Source organism: Salvelinus fontinalis, chromosome 17 (genome assembly GCF_029448725.1).
Source record: "Salvelinus fontinalis isolate EN_2023a chromosome 17, ASM2944872v1, whole genome shotgun sequence".
NCBI lineage: Eukaryota > Metazoa > Chordata > Actinopteri > Salmoniformes > Salmonidae > Salvelinus > Salvelinus fontinalis.
In genome coordinates this window covers 18,413,117-18,440,602 of record NC_074681.1, presented here as the reverse complement: position 1 = coordinate 18,440,602, position 27,486 = coordinate 18,413,117, and the positions used below count along the sequence as shown (strand labels likewise).

Here is a 27,486-nt window from a genome sequence, read left to right as displayed (position 1 = left end):
GGAAAGGATGTGGCGCGTCGGAGCAGAGCGCGACCACCGCTCCATGAGCAATGAACAGGATTTCCAACCACTCAACTCCGCTCACATACTCTGATGTGGACACACACACAAAGAGACACACTGTAACACACACATTGTTTTTGTTGTTGTATTGTTTGTATTAATTGCAGGTGTATTTTACATTTGTGTGACTGTCCTTGTCTATTAGTGTATCAGTGTTTTGTTACTTGTCATGTTTTGTGTTTTTTGTTGACCCCAGGAATAGTTAATGCTTCTGCAAAAGCTAATGGGGATCCAAATAAACAAATAAACAAATAAATAAACGAATAAACACACCCACACGACTCAGGAGCGAAGAATTCCACCTACAGGCCACAGGGAATAGTTGTTTTAGCATGTGGTGGCATTCCCTTTTCAGCGATTAGGGACCTGCTTGAAGCCGGACATTAGCACGTTGGATAAGTACAAACCAGGTTTCTGTACATTGCAGTTAACCAAGTTCCAGTCATGTCAGATCAGTGAGTACATTATAGAGGGAGGAAGGAAGGAAGGATGGGCCTATATTGAATTATGCATGAATGTATTAGCAGTTGTACACTCCAGTACGAAAAAAATGAATGTATGCACTCACCACTGGATAAGACCGTCAGCTAAATTACTAAAATGTCAAATGTAATAAACACGGCCACTAGGGAGGGCTAGTGACTATGTAATTGAGAAACACTGTTGTTTATCTCGCATACATACCTGGCCCTGAGCGGTGAGTGTGTGTGCGCGTGCATGCATGGGAGTGTGTACTACATGGTATTGTTGCTCTGCCCTCTGGAGATTTGAAAAGACCGTCGTATACCTGTGTTTACCTTAGATCAGGGTTTCCCAACCTCCCCCCCAACTAATCATCAAGCTTTGATCATTTGAAGCAGCTGTGTAGTGTTTGCGCAAAAACCAAAACGTGCACCTCTTGGGGTCCCGAGGACCGATTTTGGGAAACGCTGCCTTAGATCAATGCTGACAATGGTCGCCAGCGGTTACCTCTACTTCAGGACAGGTGGCCAATAAGAATTCACTGTGGGAGGGGCCCTTAGGGGAAAGAGGAAGCAGAGCAGTTGTTTGCGGAGAAGGATGAAGTCACCCTCTGGATACTGATCTGAGGTCAGCTTTGTATTTCCCCCCTAGTGGTTACTGTGAGGGTTTGAGGACGTTAAACTGAACCTATATCTGTGCCAAAAGGCATTCTCTAACCGGAGTTTGTTTTATGTCACAGGAGGGGTAAAAAGACAGTTTCCTGTTCTCAGCTTTGTCCGTATTGTACCAGCCAGCTACTACACACAGACACAGCCGTAACATACAACAGAAGGTAAGCGCACTGCTCCTATCGTAGAGCAGAAAAGATAATAGACGATTTTACAAAGAGAATGCTATTATGTTAATAATAGGAGGTGGGTCTGTGTAGTACAGGGGTGTCAAACTCATTCCACGGACTGCCGAGTGTCAGCGGTTTTTTGTGTTTTTCCTTCCAATTAAGACGTAGACAACCAGGTGAGGGGAGTTCCTTACTAATTAGTGACCTTAATCAATCAAGTACAAGGGCGGAGCGGAACCCGCAGACATTCGGCGCTCGGTGGGTCTGCCCTCGGTGTAATGAGTTTGACACATGTGGTGTAGTAGATTGAGGCTGAAGTGAAAGTGAAAGTGTTTAGTGCTCTACAGTTGAGCATTGCAGAAACCCCAAAACTTCGGTTGTGCGTTTGGCATGATCCATGTGTTATTGAGAATACATACAAATCCTGTATCTGTTTGTTTAGCTTTAGAGTACTTACATAAAGTATCCAGGCACCTGTGACTTTGTAGTATAAACATATATATTGAACAAAAATATAAATGCAACATGCAACAATTTCATTGATTTTACTGAGTTACAGTAATGAGGAAATCAGTCAATTGACATAAATTCATTATGCCCTAATATATGGATTTCACATGACTGGGAATACAGATATGTGTAACAGTATAGCTTCCGTCCCTCTCCTCGCCCCGAACCAGGGACCCTCTGCACACATCAACAACTGACAGCCACAAATCATTGTTACCCATCGCGCCACAAAAGCCACGGCCCTTGCAGAGCAAAGGGAACAACTTCTTCACCGTGCTTCTACACATGAATTGTTTGGGGTTTTAGGCTGGGTTTCTGTACAGCACTTTGAGATATCAGCTGATGAAAGAAGGGCTATATAAATAAATTTGATTTGATTCAAGGTCTCAGAGCGAGTGACGTCACCGATTGAGACGCTATTAGCGTACACCACCGCTAACTGGCTAGCCATTTCACATCGGTTACACATGCATATGTTGGTCACATATACCTTAACAAAAAATGGGCCTCACAAGGGGCCTCAGGATCTTGTCACTGTATTTTTGTGCATTCAAATTGCCATAGATAAAATGCAACTGTGTTCGTTGTCTGTAACTTATGCCTGCCTATATCATAATCCCAATGCCACCATGGGGCACTCTGTTCACAACATTGACATCAACAAACCGCTTTCCCACACGATGGGAATTGCAGCATGCCAATTGCACTCTCCCTCAACTTGAGACATCTGTGGCATTGTGTTGTGTGACAAAACTGCACATTTTAAAGTGGCCTTTTATTGTCCCCAGCACAAGGTGCACCTGTGTAAGGATCATGCTGTTTAATTATCTTCTTGATATGCCACACCTGTCAGGTGTATGGATTATCTTGGCAAAGGAGAAATGCTCACTAACAGGGATGTAAACAAATTTGTGCACAACATTTAAGAGAAATAGGCTTTTTGTCCATATGGAACATTTCTGGGATCATTTATTTTCAGCTCATGAAACATGGAATCAACACTTTACACGTTGCGTTTAAATTTTTGTTCAGTGTATATGCGAGCAAACACATACACACTCACACAGGGCCACACATTCACACACACGTACACACAAGTCATACACAGAAAGGGGGGTGCGATTTTAAGCTCACCAAAACACACAGCTGTGTTATTCAGAATCGCCTCATAATTCCTCCATGTTAGATTGGCCAGGCCCAGTCACCCCGGGCAACAGGGGAAGCTTATCAGCTCCTCACCCTATTCCCCTACCAGCCTGGCCTAATTCACAATGCTCTTTGTGTACACACACACACACAGGACAGCGAGTGTGTTATGGAGCTTATCACTGTCCCTAAGGGTCTGGCAGCAACTTCACAGGATCAGATCACATGACTGAAGCCACAGACACCAACACACGTGATGGATGAACCTCTAGATGGACTGTGTCATGTCCCAAATATTCTTAAGAATCTCCTCTCGTCACCATTGTCCAGGGAAACAAGGAGTCATTTAACAATATTGGGAAATAGACAAGACACAGAGAACATGGGGAGCGTTAACGATAACCCAACATTCAAAACAACCACAATACAAGATGGTAGCCTGGCAGACGTACAATGGAACATTTCTTTCTGTGGTGACAGCTGTTCCAGCGTTGTGTTTGGCTCCCTCCCGCTCTCTCAGGAGGAAGTGGAGCCCACAGAATGGGTTGTGCTTCCTGTGCGATAACAGCCTCAGTCGCATCTTGCTCTCTCAGCCGTCACATGCATGCGCACACACACACACACTATGGAAGAAACAACACATATAGCAACATATCTACTGAACAGGCAAAACAGAAAATACTGGCATTCAAAATGCATCGGCATGAATACAGCATGCATGATGTCTGACCTGTGAGCAGCTGTCAGGCTGTCTCATGGGAAGTCTCTCTCTCTAAGGGGTTAAGGATAGAGTGGGAGGAGCTCAGGTAAACACAGGCGTGTAGCACAACAACTGTCGTCATGGTGCATGTTACCTGTACGTCGTTGTTTACCTACTGTGTGTGTGTGAGAGAGAGAGGTTATGGTAGGCCAGAAACAGCAAAACAGGATTTTCTGGTGCTAACAACAGTCAGTAACTGCCTGAAGAGAGGAGGACAGGTGAGTAAAAGAGTGGAGAGAAAATGTGAGTGACTGAAGTGAACAAATGAACAAGAGAGGTGGAGGAGAGAGGGGAAAACCTAGAAAGTAATGGAGCGTGTGTATGTTATCCTATCTAACGTTACATTTTTTATTTCACCTTTATTTAACCAGGTAGGCCAGTTGAGAACAAGTTCTCATTTACAACTGCGACCTGGACAAGATAAAGCAAAGCAGTGTGACACAAACAACAACACAGTGTTACACATGGAATAAACAAACGTACAGTCAACAACACAATAGAAAAGTCTATATACAGTGTGTTTATATACAGTCTATATAACGTGACAACAAGGACAAGGCCTTAAACACAGAGAGGACAGGGCTGGGCTGGGTTGCTGTTGGGGGTTGATTGTTTCAGTCACGTGATGATGGTGTTGGGTCAATCCACGTAAAGAGTGCGTTTTGTGTCCCTTTGATATTTTAGAAGTTGTGCACCAATATTGCATTTTAAAAGCTTATTCAATGAAGTGGACATTTAAATAAACCACATAAAAAATTCAATACATCTGTTTTTTTTTATATGAATAAAGACTTGCTAAAGCGTCCCTCTGTGACTTCTAGGAAGATTTTAATCCATTTAAACCACAAAATGTGTCCTCGTTTTCACCACCATTGTAAAGCCCTAGTTATTTTTTTGCTTTGACAAAGTGTCAAGAAATGTTTTTATTTCATGTGATTAGTGTGATCTATTTACGTCTGTTCCTCATTTTAAGGTCAACCCTGTTATGGTGACTCTTTAAAAAAAAAATCTAAAGAAACATTGAACATCTTATTGTCAAATCCATAGTGGAAAGCAGGTATTGTGGTGGAAAAGTGAGCAGGTCGATCACACTAACAAGCCAACCGTGTTGTTTTTTTGTGTTTAAAAATAAATACATTTAAGCTTGCATTCAATTGCCCCTCCCTGTTGCACACAACAAGCTTCCATTTCCTCTGTCACAGGGGGATTTATGGCTGATTTAAAGAGCCACTGAACACGCCAATTGACACGTGTTTTTCTCTGTTGATCATTAGAAAAACAAGATTTCAGTCTTGGAAGTGTGTTTCTTGACCGATTCCGCGTGTGGTTAATGATGTTCGTCCCACATGAGACACTAGACATGGAAGCCTATTTCACATCCTCAAAACTCCCAGAATGAATCTAAAATAACTCAAGGCATCTGTAATTTTAATGTTTTAGTTGCTCAATTTTACTAAGAGGTTTGGTGTAGTATTTAACAAGTAAAAAAAAAATGCACGACGTCTTATGTAAACAAAGTCAGAGCTGTTGGGGAGGTCTGTCTCAATAGCCATGTTTCCACAACCTTGTCCAGTGATAATATTTTTTTTGTCGACATTTAGAAAGTTTGCATAGAAAATAAATGCAACAATTGTCTGCTATGGTGAGTTTTCATTGATCTATCTTGTGTTTATCAAAACAGCTGGACATAATGATGTCACGCCTTAAAAAATACAATTTATTTTGCCAAAACCTACAGTGTAGAATAAATGTAGTGTAGTGGTTGAAGTGTTTCCATTACCCATTTAGGCAAATTGTGCATTAATAAATTGGCGACGGCATACAATTATGCTCTCCCACCTAAGCGTTTTTTTGTCTCATGTAGCCCGCGAAAGCCAGCATGGATAAAATGCAATAATTTACCAATATTTTCCATATTCTAATAATTATCATGTGCCAACATATCACCACGATCCATGCCTTGGTGAAACTTGCCAGCCAACCAGATAAGCAAGCCCAAGCATTTCAGGCATTCTTGCACGTCAGGACAATCCCTGTCCTGCAAAGAAACATATTTGTATTTATTTTGCAAGTGTAACGGATGTGAAATGGCTAGCTAGTTAGCGGGTACGCGCTAGTAGCATTTCAATCAGTTACGTCACTTGCTCTGAGACTTTAGGGCCGTGGCCTTTGTGGAGCGATGGGTGACGATGCTTCGTGGGCTACCGTTGTTGATGTGTGCAGAGGGTCCCTGGTTCGCGCCCGGGTCGGGGCGAGGGGACGTACTAAAGTTATACTGTTACACAAACAGTAGGCATTTAGCATTAAATGTGGAGTAGAGTTTATAGTTACGTGTTTAGCCTACATCACGTGCCCGGCATATTTTCAAAAGTCTTCGGCAATCATCATTTATTTGAAAAACACCGTTTCCACCATCATTTGTTGCAATAAACAAAGTTAGACAAAATAAAAATCAACCCCTGTTGAACGGATACAATTTTTGTAGATCTTTAAGAAATATCACCTACATCTAATATTTTTTTGTTGCAACATTGCTTTTGTCGAATAAACCTGGGTTAATTAATGGCAACCTGCTTTCTGCCACTGCTATTGGATATAGAGCAATCACCGCAGCTGTTCACCCCATTTTAGTGGTCAAATCAAAACGCAAACTTCATTTACCTGTTGAGACGCACGGATGTTCCATACTCCAATTTAGACGAGAATAACTTTATGACCTAAATTATCCAATTTACACTTTGTAGACAATTTTGACACTAGAATAACTGTTTATGTTACGGTATACCCTGTTACTTTATTTGACGACACTTACTATAGTATTTTATTTAACCTCTTAAGCTGGGAATTCTTATTTTTTTTAAAAAGTTGAACATGTGCTCTTTATGACAGACAGAATGTTAAAATTAGGTAAAATAAGTTTTTTTTCTTCACCAAATTACACTACCCAAAGGTACTCAATTGGTGGAACTACAGTACCCTGTTATAATGATGTAGGAGTGATGGACGAAGATGTAGGTTTGTCAGATGTAGGTTTTTCAGTCTTGTTTGTTATCGATGCCTGTTAGTAACGCAACAAATCACTTATGAGTTTTTGTCTAGAAAATGTACATTACAGTCTGTGTCGGGGTGTGAAGAAATCCTAATAAGATTAAACTTATTGTTCCAAGATGGCGTAGCAGTCGGACGTGTGTTTGTCTTGTCCCTGCTTGTCCCGCGTAAATAGTCCTCGTATTTTTCGTATACATTTCGTATATATTTTAATTTCACTTTCCACCTAGGAACTGAATATACATTCCCGCAACCCGCCTCACCCAATGTGGTACGGATCTGCTATTTTTTATACTTTAGAACCGTAACCCCAATCAGAAGCTAGCCAGATAACTAGCTAGTAGTCAGTTAGCCACTGCTGCGGTCTTCACCCTTAACTCGGACACCAGCCAGCTTCAGCTCAGGCCAATACCTGCCAGTCTGCAGGCGCGATATCAACCCAGAGCATATAGGACTGCTTTTTCTCTACCATATCACCGGATTCCTGACGCAAGCTCTGGACAATTACACCGGATCATCGTCGCTAGCTAGCTGCAACCGAGTGGCTACTACTGGTTAACACCTCTGTCCCGAAACAAGCACCAGTTAGCCTTGAGCTAGCCTCGAGCTAGGCCCATCTGCCGGCTAGCCGAAGAGGTCTACCAGCGAATTCTTGGGCTACAATACCTCTTTTGCCAATTGGACTGGACCCTTTATTGCCGACACGGAGCCCCGCCGATCCATCACGACTGGTCTGCCGACGTAATTGTCCGAGGTGGTTTCAACAGGCTTTTCCATTGCGACGTTTCTGAATACCCATCTGCTAATTATCAGCTGTCTTATCGGCTGCTATCTAAATAAGTATACCGGACAATTTTTTTTTTTTTTTTCTTGGGTCACTATATCTATTTTGCCAATTGGATCGATCCCCTCTACCACACGGAACCCCACTAATCTACCGACGGAAACGAACGAGGTGACAAAAAAAATAATAATAAATAAAAAACAGACCTCCATCCTATGTTATCTTGCTACGGATAGCCAGCTACCCGGCCAGCTGTCTGGATCGCCGTGACCCCAACCAACCTCTACTCACTGGACCCTTATGATCACTCGATTAAGCATGCCTCTCCTTAATGTAAATATGCCTTGTCCATTGCTGTTCTGGTTAGTGTTTATTGGCTTATTTCACTGTAGAGCCTCTAGCCCTGCTCACTATATATCCAACCTTTCAGTTCCACCACCCACATATGCGATGACATCACCTGGTTTCAATGATAATTCTAGAGACAATATCTCTCTCATCATCACTCATTACCTAGGTTTACCTCCACTGTATTCACATCCTACCATACCTTTGTCTGTACATTATTCCTTGAAGCTATTTTATCGCCCCCAGAAACTTCCTTTTACTCTCTGTTCTAGACGTTCTCGACGACCAATTCTCATAGCTTTTAGCCGTACCCTTATCCTACTCCTCCTCTGTTCCTCTGGTGATGTAGAGGTGAATCCAGGCCCTGCAGTACCTAGCTCCACTCCTATTCCCCAGGCGCTCTCTTTTGATGACTTCTGTAACCGTAATAGCCTTGGTTTCATGCATGTTAACATTAGAAGCCTCCTCCCTAAGTTTGTTTTGTTCACTGCTTTAGCACACTCTGCCAATCCAGATGTTTTAGCCGTGTCTGAATCCTGGCTTAGGAAGACCACCAAAAATTCTGACATTTTCATCCCTAACTACAAGATTTTCAGACAAGATAGAACGGCCAAAGGGGGCGGTGTTGCAATCTACTGCAAGGATTGCCTGCAGAGTTCTGTTTTACTATCCAGGTCTGTTCCCAAACAATTTGAACTTCTACTTTTAAAAATCCACCTCTCTAAAAACAAGTCTCTCACGGTTGCCGCCTGCTATAGACCACCCTCTGCCCCCAGCTGTGCTCTGGACACCATATGTGAACTGATTGCCCCCCATCTATCTTCAGAGCTTGTGCTGCTAGGCGACCTAAATTGGAACATGCTTAACACCCCAGCCATCCTACAATCTAAGCTTGATGCCCTCAATCTCACACAAATTATCAATGAACCTACCAGGTACCACCCCAATTCCGTAAACACGGGTACCCTCATAGACATCATCCTAACCAACTTGCCCTCCAAATACACCTCTGCTGTTTTCAACCAAGATCTCAGCGATCACTGCCTCATTGCCTGTATCCGTAATGGGTCAGCGATCAAACGACCTCCACTCATCACTGTCAAATGCTCCCTGAAACACTTCAGCGAGCAGGCCTTTCTAATCGACCTGGCCGAGGTATCCTGGAAGGATATTGATCTCATCCCGTCAGTAGAGGATGCCTGGATATTTTTTTTAAATGCCTTCCTCACCATCTTGAATAAGCATGCCCCATTCAAGAAATTTAGAACCAGGAACAGATATAGCCCTTGTTTCTCTCCTGACCTGACTGCCCTTAACCAACAGAAAAACATCCTATGGCGTTCTGCATTAGCATCGAACAGCCCCCGTGATATGCAACTTTTCAGGGAAGCTAGAAACCAGTATACACAGGCAGTTAGAAAAGCCAAGGCTAGCTTTTTCAAGCAGAAATTTGCTTCCTGCAACACAAACTCAAAGTTCTGGTACACTGTAAAGTCCATGGAGAATAAGAACACCTCCACCCAGCTTCCAACTGCACTGAAGATAGGAAACACTGTCACCACCGACAAATCCACTATAATTGAGAATTTCAACAAGCATTTTTCTACGGCTGGCCATGCTTTCCACCTGGCTACCCCTACCCCGGTCAACTGCACTGCCCTCCCCTCTGCTACTCGCCCACGCCTTCCCCATTTCTCTTTCTCCCAAATACAGTCAGCTGATGTTCTGAAAGAGCTGCAAAATCTGGACCCTTACAAATCAGCCGGGCTAGATAATCTGGACCCTTTCTTTCTAAAACTATCTGCTGAAATTGTTGCCACCCCTATTACCAGCCTTTTCAACCTCTCTTTCGTGTCATCTGAGATTCCCAAAGATTGGAAAGCAGCTGCGGTTATCCCCCTCTTCAAAGGGGGGGAACACTCTTGACCCAAACAGCTACAGACCTATATCTATCCTACCCTGCCTTTCTAAGGTCTTTGAAAGCCAAGTCAACAAACAGATTACCGACCATCTCGAATCCCACCATACCTTCTCCGCTATGCAATCTGGTTTCAGAGCTGGTCATGGGTGCACCTCAGCCACGCTCAAGGTCATAAACGATATCTTAACCGCTATCGATAGGAAACAGTACTGTGCAGCCATATTCATTGACCTGGCCAAGGCTTTTGACTCTGTCAATCACCACATCCTCATCGGCAGACTCGACAGCCTTGGTTTCTCTAATGATTGCCTCGCCTGGTTCACCAACTACTTCTCTGATCGAGTTCAGTGTGTCAAATCGGAGGGTCTGTTGTCCGGACCTCTGGCAGTCTCTATGGGGGTGCCACAGGGTTCAATTCTTGGACCGACTCTCTTCTCTGTATACATCAATGATGTCGCTCTTGCTGCTGGTGATTCTCTGATCCACCTCTACGCAGACGACACTATTCTGTATACTTCTGGCCCTTCTTTGGACACTGTGCTAACAACCCTCCAGGCGAGCTTCAATGCCATACAACTCTCCTTCCGTGGCCTCCAATTGCTCTTAAATACAAGTAAAACTAAATGCATGCTCTTCAACCGATCGCTGCCTGCACCTGCCCGCCTGTCCAACATCACTACTCTGGACGGCTCTGACTTAGAATATGTGGACAACTACAAATACCTAGGTGTCTGGTTAGACTGTAAACTCTCCTTCCAGACTCACATCAAGCATCTCCAATCCAAAGTTAAATCTAGAATCGGCTTCCTATTCCGCAACAAAGCATCCTTCACTCATGCTGCCAAACATACCCTTGTAAAACTGACCATCCTACCAATCCTCGACTTCGGTGATGTCATTTACAAAATAGCCTCCAAAACCCTACTCAACAAATTGGATGCAGTCTATCACAGTGCCATCCGTTTTGTCACCAAAGCCCCATATACTACCCACCACTGCGACCTGTACGCTCTCGTTGGCTGGCCCTCGCTTCACACTCGTCGCCAAACCCACTGGCTCCAGGTCATCTACAAAACCCTGCTAGGTAAAGTCCCCCCTTATCTCAGCTCGCTGGTCACCATAGCAGCACCTACCTGTAGCACGCGCTCCAGCAGGTATATCTCTCTGGTCACCCCCAAAACCAATTCTTCCTTTGGCCGCCTCTCCTTCCAGTTCTCTGCTGCCAATGACTGGAACGAACTACAAAAATCTCTGAAACTGGAAACACTTATCTCCCTCACTAGCTTTAAGCACCAGCTGTCAGAGCAGCTCATAGATTACTGCACCTGTACATAGCCCATCTATAATTTAGCCCAAACAACTACCTCTTTACCTACTGTATTTATTTATTTTGCTCCTTTGCACCCCATTATTTCTATCTCTACTTTGCACCTTCTTCCACTGCAAACCAACCATTCCAGTGTTTTTTTACTTGCTATATTGTATTTACTTCGCCACCATGGCCTTTTTTATATTTTTATTTATTAATATATTTCATTTGCCTTCTCCTCCCTTATCTCACCTCACTTGCTCACATTGTATATAGACTTATTTTTCACTGTATTATTGACTGTATGTTTGTTATACTCCATGTGTAACTATGTGTTGTTGTATGTGTTGAACTGCTTTGCTTTATCTTGGCCAGGTCGCAATTGTAAATGAGAACGTGTTCTCAATTTGCCTACCTGGTTAAATAAAGGTGAAATTAAAAAAATAAACAGCCGTCAAAAACACAGGCAATCAATACCTAGCACCTTTTGTGATTCCTTCTCTCTGTGGTAATGTAACCCTGTGTCTGTCTGTTCGCTCTGTGCTTATCTCTCATATGAGCTATTCCAAACACATTCCAGGCGTGCCTGCCCTGACCAGAGGGAAAGCACCATATCTCAATGAGGAGTTTCCCCTCCCTTCAAACTTGACACACACACACACACACACACACACACACACACACACACACACACACACACACACACACACACGTCAGGGCGACCTGGCACAGTGTATGTGTGTGTGTCAAGTTTGAAGGGAGGGGATACACACCCTAATGCAGAAGTCCATTGTCCGACCTGAGCATTAGGTGCTCTGAGCAGGCGCAGTTGCTCTTTTTTGCCTCCTCCCACCCCTCCCCCATACACACAAACACACTCATGACGCAGTCCGGAAGCTTCTTTCCTGTTGCTGGTTTGGTCTCTTTAGAAGGGGAGATAAGAAAGCTGTGCGTGTGAGAGCTGAGAGAAAGAGAGCAGAAGGTCTGTGTGGCATAATAGTGTGATAAGAGGGAAAGGAATATAAACAGTTGCTTGTTATAAGAGGCCTTGCCTCAGTTTGACAGAGGACAGTGTTTTTGCCCCTCACTAACAGACTGAACCCACAGACTGTTGTTCTGCCAGCGGAGTTTATAGAGCCCTGATCATGTGATTCTGTTCACTGTCTGCACTTTGATCAGAGAGTGTAGCTTATGTAGTCTACAAGTAGAGTTATCATGCATTGAAGAGACTTCTCTAATGTAATCTCTTTCTCTTCTCCCTCCCGCTACCATCGCCCACCATCAGTCTCTCTCTCTTCCCTTTTCTCAGGTTGAGACAACAGGACCGTTGGCGGCCTCCACTTCTTCATCGAGGGTAGAAACTTAGAAAGACAGAAGGAAACAAGTAACTGTTTCTCCCTGCAATTTCTCTGTCTCTGCTCCTGTTCAGCATCTCATCTATGGAACATCTACTGAGGACTCCTGCAGGATTTTACCTCAACAATTTAACCAACTAGCCAAGCCAACACTCACTCTTCTGAGAGGTCAAGCCACTGCGCTGGAGTGAGGAACGAGTTACTAGCCAGCTATTTAACTGAAGTTACTTTCATTTAGACAGTTTAGTCACTGTGCTGTTCAGGCATGCAGTTAAGAGTGACTCATCCTCAGGAGGACCTGTGAGAAACGGACAGGGGGAAGCTTTTGATACAACTCTCTCTGCTCTGGAACTTCTGGAACACAGAACCTGTGATTTGACACCTGTAACTTCGATTCGGTGCTCTGGAACTTAGAACGTGTTGTGTGAAACTGTTGGACATCTGATGTGGAATACTGGGATGATGACATCGTAGACCTGTTATTGGAGTATTCTGGAATGTCTTCCATGCTGCAGCAGACGGAACTCATCTTTGAGTTTGCCAGCGACCACGTGAACAATGGACTACAGGTGGGAACGACCGTGTGTGTGTGTATTTGCACACCAACAGATAAAACATCAAAGCCTCTTTTAAAATCACACATCAGTGTAGAACCACTTGGGAAATGAAATATCAAAGTGCATACAAGCTGTATTGAATACAGAGATAGAATCTACATGTACAGTAGCCAAGGATAACATGATAATGACGTCAGCCATAGTTATTGAAAGATCAGCACCAATTTACATTGGGAACATACTGACATTTCTAATAGGAACAGTGAAAGTAGTCCACTCATTCACACAACTCTTAAGTTAAAACCCTAAAGTCTAGCCTCACTGTATGTCAATGTACAACATCTGCCAAGACTTCGGAACCTCATGGCACAGATGTTAGTACCCTTCCAATTTAACTGCAGAGTTGCTGGTTCAAGCCTTACCTTGGCTGTTGTCTTACAATATCAAACACTAGATATTGGAAATTATTAAATAAAGCATTGGCTCGAATGTAAAATAACTGAATTGAAGTGAGTGACAGATCATTTGTCCCTGTGTGTTGCAGCTGGATGAGCACTTGGCCTATCCTGCAGTGATAGTGGAGCAGATCCCACAATCCCACCTGCTCTCCTACACAGGCCTGGCCTGTGAGCAGACACACACAGAAGACCACCTGCTAACAACAGGTAACAACAAACACGCACGGTCTAATGAAGGCAATCTGGGGTTGAGCAGCTTGGCCTTCTTGGCAGAGTCAACAGCACCTGTAGACAGAAACAGACACTTTGACGTAGTAGATTAGGAGGGTTACGTTTGGGTAAGATGTTAGGGTAAGGAGTCTGACTAACAGGTAGGGTTTTTCTGTATAGCAGGGTGGTGTAGGCTCCGAGGCTCAGCTCCTGAGAGAAAATGTCAGTGTAAAACAGGAGGGTGATATGCACATCCTAAACTGTGCTGGGCAAAACAATTCATGATACAGACTTTGTGCAGTCAGTCAATACATTCAGGTGGTTAGCTGATTAGCTTGCTATGGTAGAAAGGTTAGCTAGCACACTAGCTACTTTGACTAAGATGCTATCTGCTGTGTTTATAGCACATATCCTTACTAGAGTATAACAACTGAGCAGTTTCAGTTTAAAATACTGTAGTTTAGTACTGTGGCTAACTTAGCTTCTATATAATGAGTCATTTAGAAAGAATACCCTAGCTGGGTCATTCCTATAATGCGGTGTCTTTTCTGTCTGCAGGAAATACCACTTCTGTGTCCCTGATGTCACTTTCCACCCTGTTAGTTTGTTGCAATTCTCCGTTTAAAAAAACAACCCCTTGCTACAATACCCCACACTTTCTCAATGTGGTGTCATCTGTACTTAACTTTACTATTTATATTTTTGACAACTTTTACTTTTTACTCCACTACATTCCTAAAGAAAATATGTACTTTTTACCCCCATACATTTTCCCTGACACCAAAAAGTATTCGTTACAGTTAGAATGCTCAGTCAGGACAGAATTATTGTCCAATTCATTCACCTATCAATATAACACAGTCATTCCAACTACCTCTGATCCGGCGGACTCAATAAACACAAAACTGCGTTTCTAAATGATGCCTGAGTGTTGGCGTGTGCCTGTCTGGTTTGCTTAATAAAATAAGGAATTTGATGTATAGCATTTACTTTTACTTTTACTCAAGTATGACAATTAAGTACTTTTTCTACCACTCTACTTAAGTACATTTTTAAAACCAGATACTTTTACTCAGTAGTATTTTACTAGGTAACTTTTACTTTTAGTTGCACCATTTTCTATGTAGCTGTCTTTACTTTTACTCAAGTATAACAATTGAGTACTTTTTCCACCACTGTCCATCTTTCCAAGTTTCATGTTGTTAGTCTTTATGTCCCATTTCATGTCCACCCTGTTAGGCTAAATTATAGAGAAAATTAACCACTTTTCAAAATGTAAAAAATGTTTTAATAGAGAAGTTAAAATCATGTTCAAGTGTTCACCATTATGCTAGCTCAATCTTGCTCACTCACAGAGCTATGGCTAATTTAGGCTCCAAATTTCCACTCTGTTAGGTTCCACCCTGTTATGATTATACACCTAACAGTTTGGAAAATGCACACAAAGTGCCTGAAAGTCAAATGTCCTTTTTCTCATAGAATACATTTTTTTATTTTATATTTCAACTTTTCCCCCCAAAAGTTATGAGGTCCAAAATGCACATCAAGGTAGGAATGACCAAGATATCTCTACTCATTTTGGTGAGGTGGCTGTAAACAAAGATCATAAAGCTGGCTGAGCACATGTGTACTGTGGCCTTCACACTTGAACCAATCAGAGAAGTTGGCAAATCCAGGAAGTGAAACAAAATACACCTCTTGTGGCTACTGCAGCTTTGACAAAGTTGCTTATCTTGTTGCTAGCTCTCTGAAGTAAACAGTTTATGAAACTAATGAGTAGTGAGGCTCTCAATGCAAGTAAATGTGTAGCCAATAAGTTTTGTAGCTTCACTTGTCTACTTTCTAGCATGTTAGCTAACTTTAGTTAGCTAATTTAGCAGCTAGCTAGTTCCTTTTTTCTTTTCTACTTTTAGCTCTCTGTCAATCGTTCAGCCATGGCCTGTTACAACATTATTATGACCATCTCTGTTTAAGCTTGATTTTGCTAGCTAGCGAATATACAGTTAGACTTTTGTTGTGATAGAAAGCAGTGGAGGTTGCTAAGGGGAGGAAGGCTCATAATAATGGCTCGAACTGCGCAAATGGAATGGCATCAAACACATGGAAACCATCCATGTGTTTGGTGTATTTGATACTATTCCGCTCCAGCTATTACCACGAGCCCGTCCTCCTCAATTAAGGTGCCACCAACCTCCTGTTATAGAAAGGCTCCTATGCTAGCTAACAGTGTAGTAGCTAGATAGCCCTCTTGTTTCCTCCCACTGTCCCATCACTAGGGATAAGCCTACAGACAGAGCCATGATGTCATGCTGACATTACCCCGCCTCTCTCTCTACATATCTTCCCTTTATCCCAACCTCTCTCCTATCTCCTCTCTCCCGCTCCCTCTCCAGTGGAGGACAGTGAGAGTGGAGATGAGGAAACCATGGAAACACTGGTGGCAGCTGAGACTCTCCTCAACATGGACTCCCCTGACTCCCTCTCTCTGGACCAACAGCACTACAGTGAGACACACACACACACAGCTAGTTTAAGTTAGTAGCTCAGTGAGTAACTTGTCTTGACTCTAACTCAGTCTTTGCGTAAACAAATCTAACTGGGTTTTGAGCTTGTTGTTTACCATCACAATGGCCACGTTCAGTTGCCAAACATTGTTGAACGTTGCAGATCAGAGCTGATATGATCCCTTGTTATACATGTCAGAGAGGCATGTTATTTTACATAGCCTATTTCTATCGGGAACGTTCCAAAACATTGCATCCTGCTGAACGTGCCCCAGGTTTCTTTGTATCACTCCCTAGTGCAAACAAGCATCTATATTTCTGCTCTGCTTGGAACAGATGTATTCATCCTGCTCTCATATATAATCAAATTGTCTCCTTGTAGACTCATTTATTACACTGTAACCCCAAACAGTGTGTTTGTCTCCTCCCCTCTAGCCCAGCTGTACGTCCCCGCCCTGGGTGATGTCATCACGTCACCCGTTACCCACCAGTTGACGGTGTCAGCGGAAGGCCTTGTGGGAGCTCTGGGCCAGCCCCAGTGGGTCACGCTGCAGAGGGAGACTGTTGCTGAGCAACCAAAGAAGAAGAGAGGTTAGATTGTCATTATCTGGCCATGCTTTCAAACTATAAATTGTAATCATAACCACAACAACCTTGGCTCGTATGCCTGCTCATCAGTTTTGACAATACAACTACTTTTTTTCTTTCTCACCTGGCCATTTATGGACTACTGTCATTTTGACAATGTCAAACATGTCATTGTGACATAACAACTACTCTGTTATGCATTTTAGCTAAGAAATCCAAAAGGCCTGAATCTCCCACACCGGACATCACATTCAAGAGGGGCAAATACAGCAAAGGTACACACCAATGGCTGTATATGATCAATCACGTGACACCATTCACGTGACACCATTTCTATGTGAAGACTCAATAGCGCATTTGAAGCCAAGGAAGTCGGTTAAGATGGCGTCTTATGGCTACATAACGGTTATTGCTATTTGGTATCCTTGGGACGTTCCTACCACATTGAAGTTGACATTTTAAAATGGTAAGGGTTATGGTTAGGTAGGGGTAGGGGTTTAGGGTTTAGGATAGGGAGGTCCCAAGGACCCCGGATAGCACTAATTGATGCATAACATACGCTCTTATTGAGTATCTCAAGTTGAAGACTGACTAGGGTACTGCAGGCTTTCATTAGCAACTAAATTACCCTTATAACTTTTACTTTATGTGATTTTAAAATAATCTGGTCTTGTAGAAGCAATTATTGGTTCCAAGATTGTCTTACAAATATATATATTTACACAAAGAATGACCATGAAGATAGCTATTTTCCCATTCACTATAATGAGGATCCTGTTTTCTGCAAACAAGGCATGCAGTACCACGGTCGGCCTTGAACTTTGGCTTCAATGAGAAGAGGCAGTCGTTTTTTTTATTTATCTAGGCAAGTCAGTTTTAAGAACAAATAATTCTTATTTACAATGACGGCCTAGGAACAGTGTTCAGGGGCACAACAACTGATTTTGAATTGTTTTACCTTGTCAGCTCAGGGATTCGATCTAGCAACCTTTCGGTTACTGGCCCAACGCGCTAACCACTAGGCTACCTGCCGTTCTCCTCTGGTACATACACACAAACAGACACACACTCCATCTCACCTCTCCCTCACCTGTTTCAGGTAACACTATGTTCTTGTGGCAGTTCCTGATTGAGCTTCTCCAGGACAGACAGGCCTGCCCACGTTACATCAAATGGACCAATCGGCATGCAGGGATCTTTAAGCTGGTCAACTCCAAGGCTGTGGCCAGACTCTGGGGCAAACACAAGAACAAACCAGACATGAACTATGAGACCATGGGCCGAGCACTCAGGTACGCTGTAGTTACATTAACTACATTACAATAATAATAACTTCCAATCTGTGTCCCTGCAGGTGTGTGTGTATCAAAGCTGTCCTCTCGCTGTCCCTGACAGGTACTACTACCAGCGTGGGATTCTGAACAAGGTAGAGGGTCAGAGGCTGGTCTACCAGTTTGCCTCTCTGCCCAAAGACATGGTCTTCATCAGTGACGACGAAGACCAGGAGGACCAAGACAATCATGAGGAAGAAGAGGACGATGATGATGATGGCATCCCAGATGACCCAGAGGGCAGTCTGCCCTACAGCGACCAATCCCTGGACGATTTAGGGTCCTACGAGCATTCTTTCCTTCCCCCTCCCCAGGCTACCAGAGGCTACCATAGGTCCAGACAGACCAGCATAGGTCCAGCAGCAGCCCAGCGGCGCCGACCCGGCCCAAAACCCAAGACCCAAACCCCAGCCCCGTCCTTAGTCCATCGCAGGACAGTCCTCCGGCCACCAGGGGGCAGTCTGATCCAGCAGCAGCATCTGCCTATAGTCTCAGCTGAGATGCTGCGGACCCTGCAGAACGTGCAGTCTCTGCAGCCTGGTCAGCATGGGTCAGTCTTCAGAACTGCTCAGCTGCTGGGGAGTCTGTGTGAGAGACAGGCTGCAAGTGCAGAACAGACCACCAGTCAGATAGTGACTCTGCAGTTACAGCCCTCCACTGATTGTGGAGTAGGATGCCCCGAGACAGCTGATCAGTATCAGCCACTTGCCCCATAGCCAAGACGACTGCAGAAGACAATGATTTTCAAAGGGAGACTTTAGAGAAAGATGTTGGACAGTTGTGATGTAAATTTGATTTATTTTACAGATGTGACAGACCTGGATGGTCTTTCTCTCACTCTTACATTCCCTTATGCACCAGAGCAATTCTTACAGAGTTAACCAAACTGTCTTCCATGTTGGCACCAAACACTCCATGTCGATAACATTCCTAATCGGCATTCTAACAAGAATGTAATTGTCTTAGAATTATTGATTCCAACATGGCAGACATTCTAATTGCCGACCAAAGACATGCACTGGATTCTACAGCCTTGCTGCAGAGCATCTGCACTGCTCTATCTCTGTTCGCAATTCAGCTCCACTGAATGCATGGGAGCTCGTGCGCTGTTCTTGTTCTCTCAATGTTCTTTTCTCCGCCATGACCAGTGCTTTGCACTATTAACATGTACCATGTCTTTGTCACCACTCTCTCACCTACCAAAGTGCCTCAAATATTCAAACAATCATTTTCCAGCTTTCACCAAAGGCAGTCTTAATCTGTAGCACGCTAGCTTCAACATATTGCTCCTTAACATTCTTATTTATGTGTGTGTCAGTTGTTGATCTTCCACGTAAACACACTCTCATACTGTCACCCACACCAGTAGAAGACCCACCATCAGTGCTTGAGGTAAACGTGTCCTAGTCGATGTGTTCAGGGAGTACATTCCATAGAGATGACACATCGCACGGATTGTGGTTCTAGTGTTTGTCGGCAGATCATTCAACGTGCTGTGTTGTAGGGACCACCCGCTGTAGACATCTGACTGCCTACATTTTCCACAGGATTCTACATGTGAAATGGTTAATTACGTTCAGAGATGCTAAGTACTCTCGGCCAGCAAACACTACTGGTGTGTCTGAGCCCTTAACTTTACAGGCTTTCGGTTATTCTTGACGCACGGATCCCTTTAGCGGGATCATTTTCGTAAACAACCGCTGAATTGCAGAGAGCCAAATTCAAAAAATATTTATAATCATTAAATCACAAGTGAAAAATACCAAAACAGCTTAGCTTGTTGTTAACCCACCTATCGTGTCAGATTTTGAAAATATGCTTTACAGCGAAAGCAATCCAAGCGTTTGTGAGTTTATCAATCACTAGACAAAACAGTAAGAACAGCTAGCCGCAAATTAGCTTGGTCACGAAAGTCAGAAAAGCAATAAAATGAATCGCTTACCTTTGATGATCTTCGGATGTTTGCACTCACGAGACTCCCAGTTCACAATAACCAAAAACCTCCATTTGGTTTGCGCGTTATGTTCAGAAAACCACAGGCTCGTGCCGGTCCTGAAGGGCAGACGAAAATTCCAAAAAGTATCCGTAATGTTCGTAGAAACATGACAAACGTTTTTTATAATCAATCCTCAGGTTGTTTTTAACATACATAATCGATAATATTTCAACCGGACGGTAAACTATTCAATACTACAGAGAAAGAAAATGTCGAGCTACAACTCTCCAGCGCATGAACTAATCAAAGGACACCTGACGCAATTTGATAAATCTCGCTCATTTTTCAAAATAAAAGCTTGAAACTATGTATAAAGCCTAGTCACAGCCTGAGGAAGCCATTGGAAAAGGAATCTGGTTGATACCCCTTTAAATGGAGGATGGGCAGGCAATGAAACAGGGATTTTTCCAAATAAAAGGCACGGTGGGTTGGATTTCTTCAGGTTTTCGCCTGCAAAATCAGTTCTGTTATACTCACAGACCATATTTTGACAGTTTTGGAACTTTTAGAGTGTTTTCTATCCTAATCTGTCAATTATATGGATATTCTAGCATCTGGGCCTGAGAAATAGTCCGTTTACCTTGGGAACGTTATTTTTCCAAACATAAAATAGTGCCCCCTAGCTGAAAGAGGTAGAGAATACAAATAAATACAAATCAAAAGGCATTTTCTGTTTCATTTTTGCAGCGGTACTGTTGGCTTTACAGCTTCTCAATCTCGATGTTGACGCTTTTAAGAGAGAGTAAACGCACTTCTGCCGTTGGTAGTTGCCCAATGACCCTGATCTAAGGTTTTCCCTGGTCATCATTTGGGGACAGTAAGCTGATCCTAGATCTGCCCCTATGGGCAACTCCTAACCAGAGCCCTTCTGCCAGCAATCCTGTTAGCGTTCCTGATATGCTGTAATAGTTATACATGTGCTTTCCTGGACCATATATGCCTTGATATATAAATATATGTGTTTGTGAACATGTGACTTAACACTTTTTCTGTCAGCTGTTAATCTGTGTTTATTCGCTGCACAAACACAGTATATACCATCCCAATTCCCAAATGTACTCATCTATGCAAAGAAGTATGATGATGTTGCTCCTCAGGCATAGACTCTGATCTATGGTTAGTTTTGCTGATCCTACAAGGATGGCTTATATATATCCTAATAAAAAGCACATTTTCCCATGCAATCTTTTCCTTTGATAATATTGCCTTATGCTTCTTTGCTTTTGCTGGAAGTCTCTGATATATTTGTTACTGCTATTGTGTGAGGAACTAATTGTGAAAATACTGTACCAGGCTTTTATACTATATGCAATGTATTGATGTTCATGCAGATGTTTTCATGCAATTTATACAGAAGGAGTAGATAAAATAGGAATTATTAAACTTGTTTTCAAGAAATAAAAGTTTTAATTTTGAATGAATCATGACTGTTTTTTTTGTTGTTTTTTTACAAACCGTGTGAAAATGTTTCTTGCCCGCACCTACTCTTCCACGCGGTTAGGGTTCGGTAGTGAGAAGTGCCTACCTAGCCTATTCAGCTGACAGGGCCCGCACCGTACACAAGCCTCTACTGTTTTCTGATTCCTATCTAGAACTTTCCAGCTAGCTAGTCACGGCTATCTCCCCCTGACAACACTTCTAGCTCCATGGCAACCGAACGGCAAGTATATTACATTTTCGAGGATTTTATTTGAAATGTGTCCTTGTTCAAGAGGCTAACGTTAGTTCTTTTTTGCCGTTTTAGCAGTTTCCCCGATAGCGTCATAGACGAGGACCCACAGAAAGCTGTTGAGGTAAAACACGGTTAGCTAGATAGCCAACGTTAGCTAACTGGCTAACTTTCTAGCCAACTATCTGTCAAACTAGAATGAGCTAGTTTAACTGAAAGTAAAATGCATTATTCTTGATCACTAAATAGTCTGGGAATTTTAAATGTTTTTTGAGGTACCGCTAGCTACCTCAACCCCATATTGTTAATTATCCTCTTGCACGCCAGTATCTCTACTTGCACATCATCTGCACATCTATCACTCCAGTGTTGATGCTGAATTGTAATTATTTCGCCTCTATGGCGTATTTATTGCCTTACCCCCCCCTACTCTTCTACATTTTCACACACTGTACATATATTTTTCTATTGTGTTACTGACTGTACGTTTGTTTATATGTAACTCTGTGTTGTTTTTTGTCGCACTGCTTTGCTTTATCTTGGCCAGGTCGCAGTTGTAAATGAGAACTTGTTCTCAACTGGCCTAACGTTACCTGGTTAAATAAAGGTGAAATTAAAAAAAGTTAACTATTATAACTTGCTAACGTATTAGTGACTCTAGCTAATGTTGTGCTAACGTTACATTTAGATACTAAGTTTAGCCACAATACCAAATTTTTGTCTGAAAATAGTTGTTGCTCATCTCCAGTAGTGATATGTAACTTTTTACAGCAGTTAACTAACAGCTTGGACAAGAAACCATTAAGTCTAACCAGCATAGCTAGCTAACTGGCTAACCACCTGTTATCACACTTTTATTATAGCTAGCTTGCTATTGTAAGTGTAGATTTTGTGCAGAAAGCCAGGTTAAGTTGTTGGGAACATGAAAATGTATCCAAACAGTCAACCTTCGCTAGTGCTCATAAACATATGTATCTTGGGAATTTAATTCAATTGACCCCAAACTTGCCTATTTGATGACACTGAAATTTTCTCACAGGAATTGAATGAAGCCTTGGAAGGACACTCTGACAATGCAAAATGGTTCTGCCAACGAGCCTACACCCACCTTCAACTGAAACTACAGCTGTAAGTCTCTTATCCTAACCCCCAACATCTTACCCAAACTTAACCCTAAAGTACTGCTAACAGTCAGACCCTAACCCCAGACCTCTGTGCATCTTCTTAAAGTATTGCTGATTACGGGCTTGTAAATAAGAATTTCACTGTTGTATTTGGCGCATGTGACAAATAAAATTTGATTTGGTCGACAAACTACTGCTCTAGCTTTTGATAAATTACAACTTTTCTTTACTGATTGTCTTATGTTGTATATTTTTGTCTTTCCTTCAGAAACTTAAGCTATGTTTCTCGTGTGTCTGTCTGTCTGTCTGTCTCTACAGGTGCTGTCAACGATGCCAAGAAATCCCAGCAGCTCAACCCCAGCCTTCTTCTTGCCTTCATGAGAATGGGTAAGACTTACCTACTCTGTGTATGTGACCATGAAGGTATTCCATTGCCTTCATGAGAATGGGTAAGACTTACCTACTCTGTGTATGTGACCATGAAGGTATTCCATTGCCTTCATGAGAATGGGTAAGACTTACCTACTCTGTGTATGTGACTATGAAGGTATTCCATTGCCTTCATGAGAATGGGTAAGACTTACCTACTCTGTGTATGTGACTATGAAGGTATTCCATTGCATTCATGAGAATGGGTAAGACTTACCTACTCTGTGTATGTGACCATGAAGGTATTCCATTGCCTTCATGAGAATGGGTAAGACTTACCTACTCTGTGTATGTGACCATGAAGGTATTCCATTGCCTTCATGAGGACAGGGTATGTGTGCAGTTTGGCCCTAGCCCATGATAGCTGAGTTGACATGCATTTACTTTTGCAGCTTGTGTATTTTCTGGCAGGAATGTCTGTCTGACTTTATTTCTGTGACTGTGGGGGGGTTTAAGTGCCTCGTACAACATCAGGAGATGGTACATGGGATCAGAGAGTAACCTCTCAGTGTCAATACCACATTCTGCTTACTTTTTTTATACATACATAGACACCACCAATTGTTGGTCATGGATATTTGGTTAAGTCATAGAGTAGGCATGATATTCCATCTGTTTAAATGTGCATGAACCCTGCCACTCCACATCCCCCTTAAATCATTATATCTGTCAAACTTAAATTGGTGTCAGTTTTTCCCTGAGTTTCTATCTATTACTGATAACAAGCCTGCCCCTGTCTCCCTCCCTTCAGAATGGCAGAGTACCACCTGAACCACTGAGGTGTCACATGCTGCCTTTACTAAGGGACACCGCCTGGATGGTGAGGCCTGCTGAGGGGACAAGGGAGGGAACAGGGGCCTGGTTCCATTTCAGCACCTACACCCTTCCACTAACACCTTCCCCTAATCCCTAAATCTCAAACCGACCCCTTACCCCTTACCCCTATCCTTAGACAAGTCATGTACAGTACGAGTCAAACGTTTGGACACACCTATTCATTCAAGTTTTTTTTTTAATTTTTACTATTTTCTATATTGTATAATAATAGTGAAGACATCAAAACTATGAAATAACACACATGGAATTTTGTAGTAACCAAAAAAGTGTTCAACAAATCAACATTTATTTTATATTTGAGATTCTTCAATGTAGCCACCCTTTGTCTTGATGACAGCTTTTCACACTCTTGGCATTCTATCAACCAGCTTCATGAGGTGGCCACCTGGAATGCATTCCAATTAACAAGTGTGCCTTGTTAATTTGTGGAATTTCATTCGTAATGCGTTTGAGCCAATCAGTTGTGTTGTGTCAAGGTAGGGGTGGTACACAGAAGATAGCCCTATTTTGTAAAAGTCCAAGTCCATAGTATGGCAAGAACAGTTCAAATAAGCAAAGAGAAATGACAGTCCATCATTACTTTAAGACATGAAGGTCAGTCAATACGGAAAATTTCAAGAACTTTGAAAGTTTCTTAAAGTGCAGTTGCCTAAAAACATCAAGCGCGATAATGAAATTGGCTCTCATGAGGACCGCCACAGGAAAGGAAGACCCAGAGTTACCTCTGCAGAGGATAAGTTAATTAGAGTTACCTGTTTTTGCAGCCCAAATAAATGCTTCACAGAGTTCAAGTAACAGACACATCTCAACATCAACTGTTCAGAGGAGACTGTGCGAATCAGGCCTTCATGGTCAGATTGCTGCAAAGAAACGACTACTAAAGGACACCAGTAAGAAGAGACTTGCATGGTCCAAGAAACAAGCGCAATGGACATTAGACCGGTGGAAATCTGTCTAATGAAATGAGTCCAAATGTGAGATTTTTGGCGGTCCCAACCGCCGTGTCTTCGTGAGATGCAGAGTAGGTGAACGGATGATCTCTGCATGTGTGGTTCCCACTGTGAAGCATGGAGGAGGAGGTGTGGGGGTGCTTTGCTGGTGACACTGTGATTTATTTAGAATTCAAGGCACACTTAACCAGCATGGTTAACCCAGAATTCTGCAGTGATATGCCATCCCATCTGGTTTGCACTTAGTGGGAGTATAATTTTGTTTTTTAACAGGACAATGAACCAAAACACACCTCCAGGCTGTGTAAGGGTTATTTGACCAAGAAGGAGAGTGATGGAGTGCTGCATCAGATGACCTGGCCTCTGCAATCACCCGACCTCAACCCAATTGAGATGGTTTGGGATGAGTTGGACTGCAGAGTGAAGGAAAAGCAGCCAACAAGTGCTCAACATATGTGGGAACTTCTTCAAGACTGTTGCAAAAGCATTCCTCATGAAGCTGGTTGAGAGAATGCCAAGAGTGCAAAGATGTCAAGACAAAGGGTGGCTACTTTGAAGATTCTCAAATATAAATATATTTTGTTTTTAACACTTTTTTGCTTAATACATGATTCCATATGTGTTATTTCATAGTTTTGTTGTCTTCACTATTATTCTACAATGTAGAAAATAGTTTAAAAAAAATCTAACTCTTGAATGAGTAAGTGTGTCCAAACTTTTGACTGGTACTGTAGTTCTAAAACCGTAAGATAGTGTTGGTGTTAGAAATATAGTAACTTGGTATGTAACGATTCACCGATACGCATCGGCCCCCGGTTCTAATGTTTAAGATATGAGTGCATCGGTTTGAACCGATCCAAATGAAGTAAGCATCGCTCAGAAAACGATTCAAATATTACACATTTCTGGTTCAGTTTTTTTTATTCTGAAAATACCTTTTAACAGTTGTGACCGAACGGATGCTTCTTCCTTCAGTTTAGTAGCCTATCCAACTTTTATACATGTAACTGCGTATGACTGTCAGATAACAACTGTGTGAAAAGTGCGGGAAACACAGTTGCTCAAGCCAATGGGAGGTAGGCCTATCCCTGTTCTAATAGGATATTCGTACATCTGGCACCTTCAGCATTCAGATGCTTGTGAAATGACTTTCGACAATGTCAAATCATAGGTTGTCACTCAGCTAATGAAGCCTATGTATTTTGCTGGGTCATTGTTAACAAATGTAGAAAATGTTTTTTTACTGGAGTTGTGTAGCCTACCAGAGTGGAACGCAACTCGCATCCAACTGCTGATTGGGGTTTTTAATCATTCAGATTGTATTTAGAGTCACCATAAGAAATACTTTTGCTACTTTTGCTTTAAACAGTCAGTGTAATTGGTCATTTTTACATGAACAGGGTAATTTTATATTTTAAGACCAATCATTTCTTGTTAGGGAGAGCTGTAAAATTACAAACAGTCTAAACCATTCTCTTTCAAGACAGATAAAATCCATAGCTGCTTTATGTTAATTGGCTAAATGCCAAGCTATTGACGTAGTACTAGTTCAAAACATTTTCAATCTGCAAAAATAACAAGTTAATCAGTGGATGATGGTGGTTTCAGATTTTAAAAAGTTGGGGGACAAAAAGCATACATTTCCCCATCCCTAATCTGATAGTTGGATGGTAGATGCTCAGTCTGCCCAATTGATCAGCTCAGGTGGCTACACACACCATTGACACACACACACAAACTAAAAAGTGTTGTTCCTGTATCGTATCGGAGACCATGCATTTAGATGCATATCGAATCGTTCATGAAAGGAGAGCTACACATCCCTAATAGTAACAGCTCTTGACCTCTGATAGGAATATTAACTGTATCGGATGCGCCATCCATTCTGGTCAAATGTACAGAAGTGTAAGTGGCTGTGTGTAGATTCTGCCTGCAGTAGTTGTGTTCCAACTGGGTGAGATTGTCTGAACACTGTGTTCTCCTTTCGGCTCCACAGGTTCAGATGACACTTTCCGAACGTGGCTCAAACGCTGTGATGATGGCGAGGTAAGTAGGATCTGTTCTCTTAGCTCAACCACCATCTAAACCCTAGCCACAGGCCCATCTCCCACCTCTATCTGAATTCTAACACTGTACTAACTAACTCTTCATTAGAGAAGCTGTGTGTGTCTGTGGTTGTCGTCTCAAAGGGTTTAAACTGAACCTGTTTGGATCACAATAATGTACAGTGTATCTGTCTGGGGTGGTGGGTGGGGGAGAGGTGCCTTGCCTCAGATCAATCCCAGTAAA

At 42.5% G+C, this 27,486-nt stretch overlaps 1 protein-coding gene and 1 pseudogene across 3 annotated transcripts; both read left to right on the top strand.

Moving 5' to 3' along the window:
* The first annotated feature begins 1,151 nt into the window (after positions 1-1,151).
* On the top strand, positions 1,152-21,609 carry LOC129813896 (ETS-related transcription factor Elf-1-like). 3 transcript variants are annotated; one of them, XM_055866496.1, is made up of 8 exons: positions 1,152-1,357; positions 12,499-13,113; positions 13,646-13,766; positions 16,163-16,273; positions 16,709-16,864; positions 17,068-17,136; positions 17,961-18,153; positions 18,257-21,609. In XM_055866496.1, exons 2-8 carry the CDS (start codon positions 13,042-13,044, stop codon positions 18,906-18,908), a joined length of 1,374 nt encoding a protein of 457 aa, XP_055722471.1. In that variant the 5' UTR covers positions 1,152-1,357; positions 12,499-13,041; the 3' UTR covers positions 18,909-21,609. The 3 variants fall into 3 exon arrangements, with proteins under 3 accessions (XP_055722471.1, XP_055722469.1, XP_055722470.1); XM_055866494.1 differs by having other exon boundaries at positions 12,475-13,113; XM_055866495.1 differs by lacking the exon at positions 1,152-1,357 and having other exon boundaries at positions 12,098-13,113.
* Positions 21,610-21,668: 59 nt separating this feature from the next.
* The window catches only part of LOC129813897 (protein SGT1 homolog), a 40,877-nt pseudogene continuing 35,059 nt past the window's right edge, over positions 21,669-27,486 (top strand).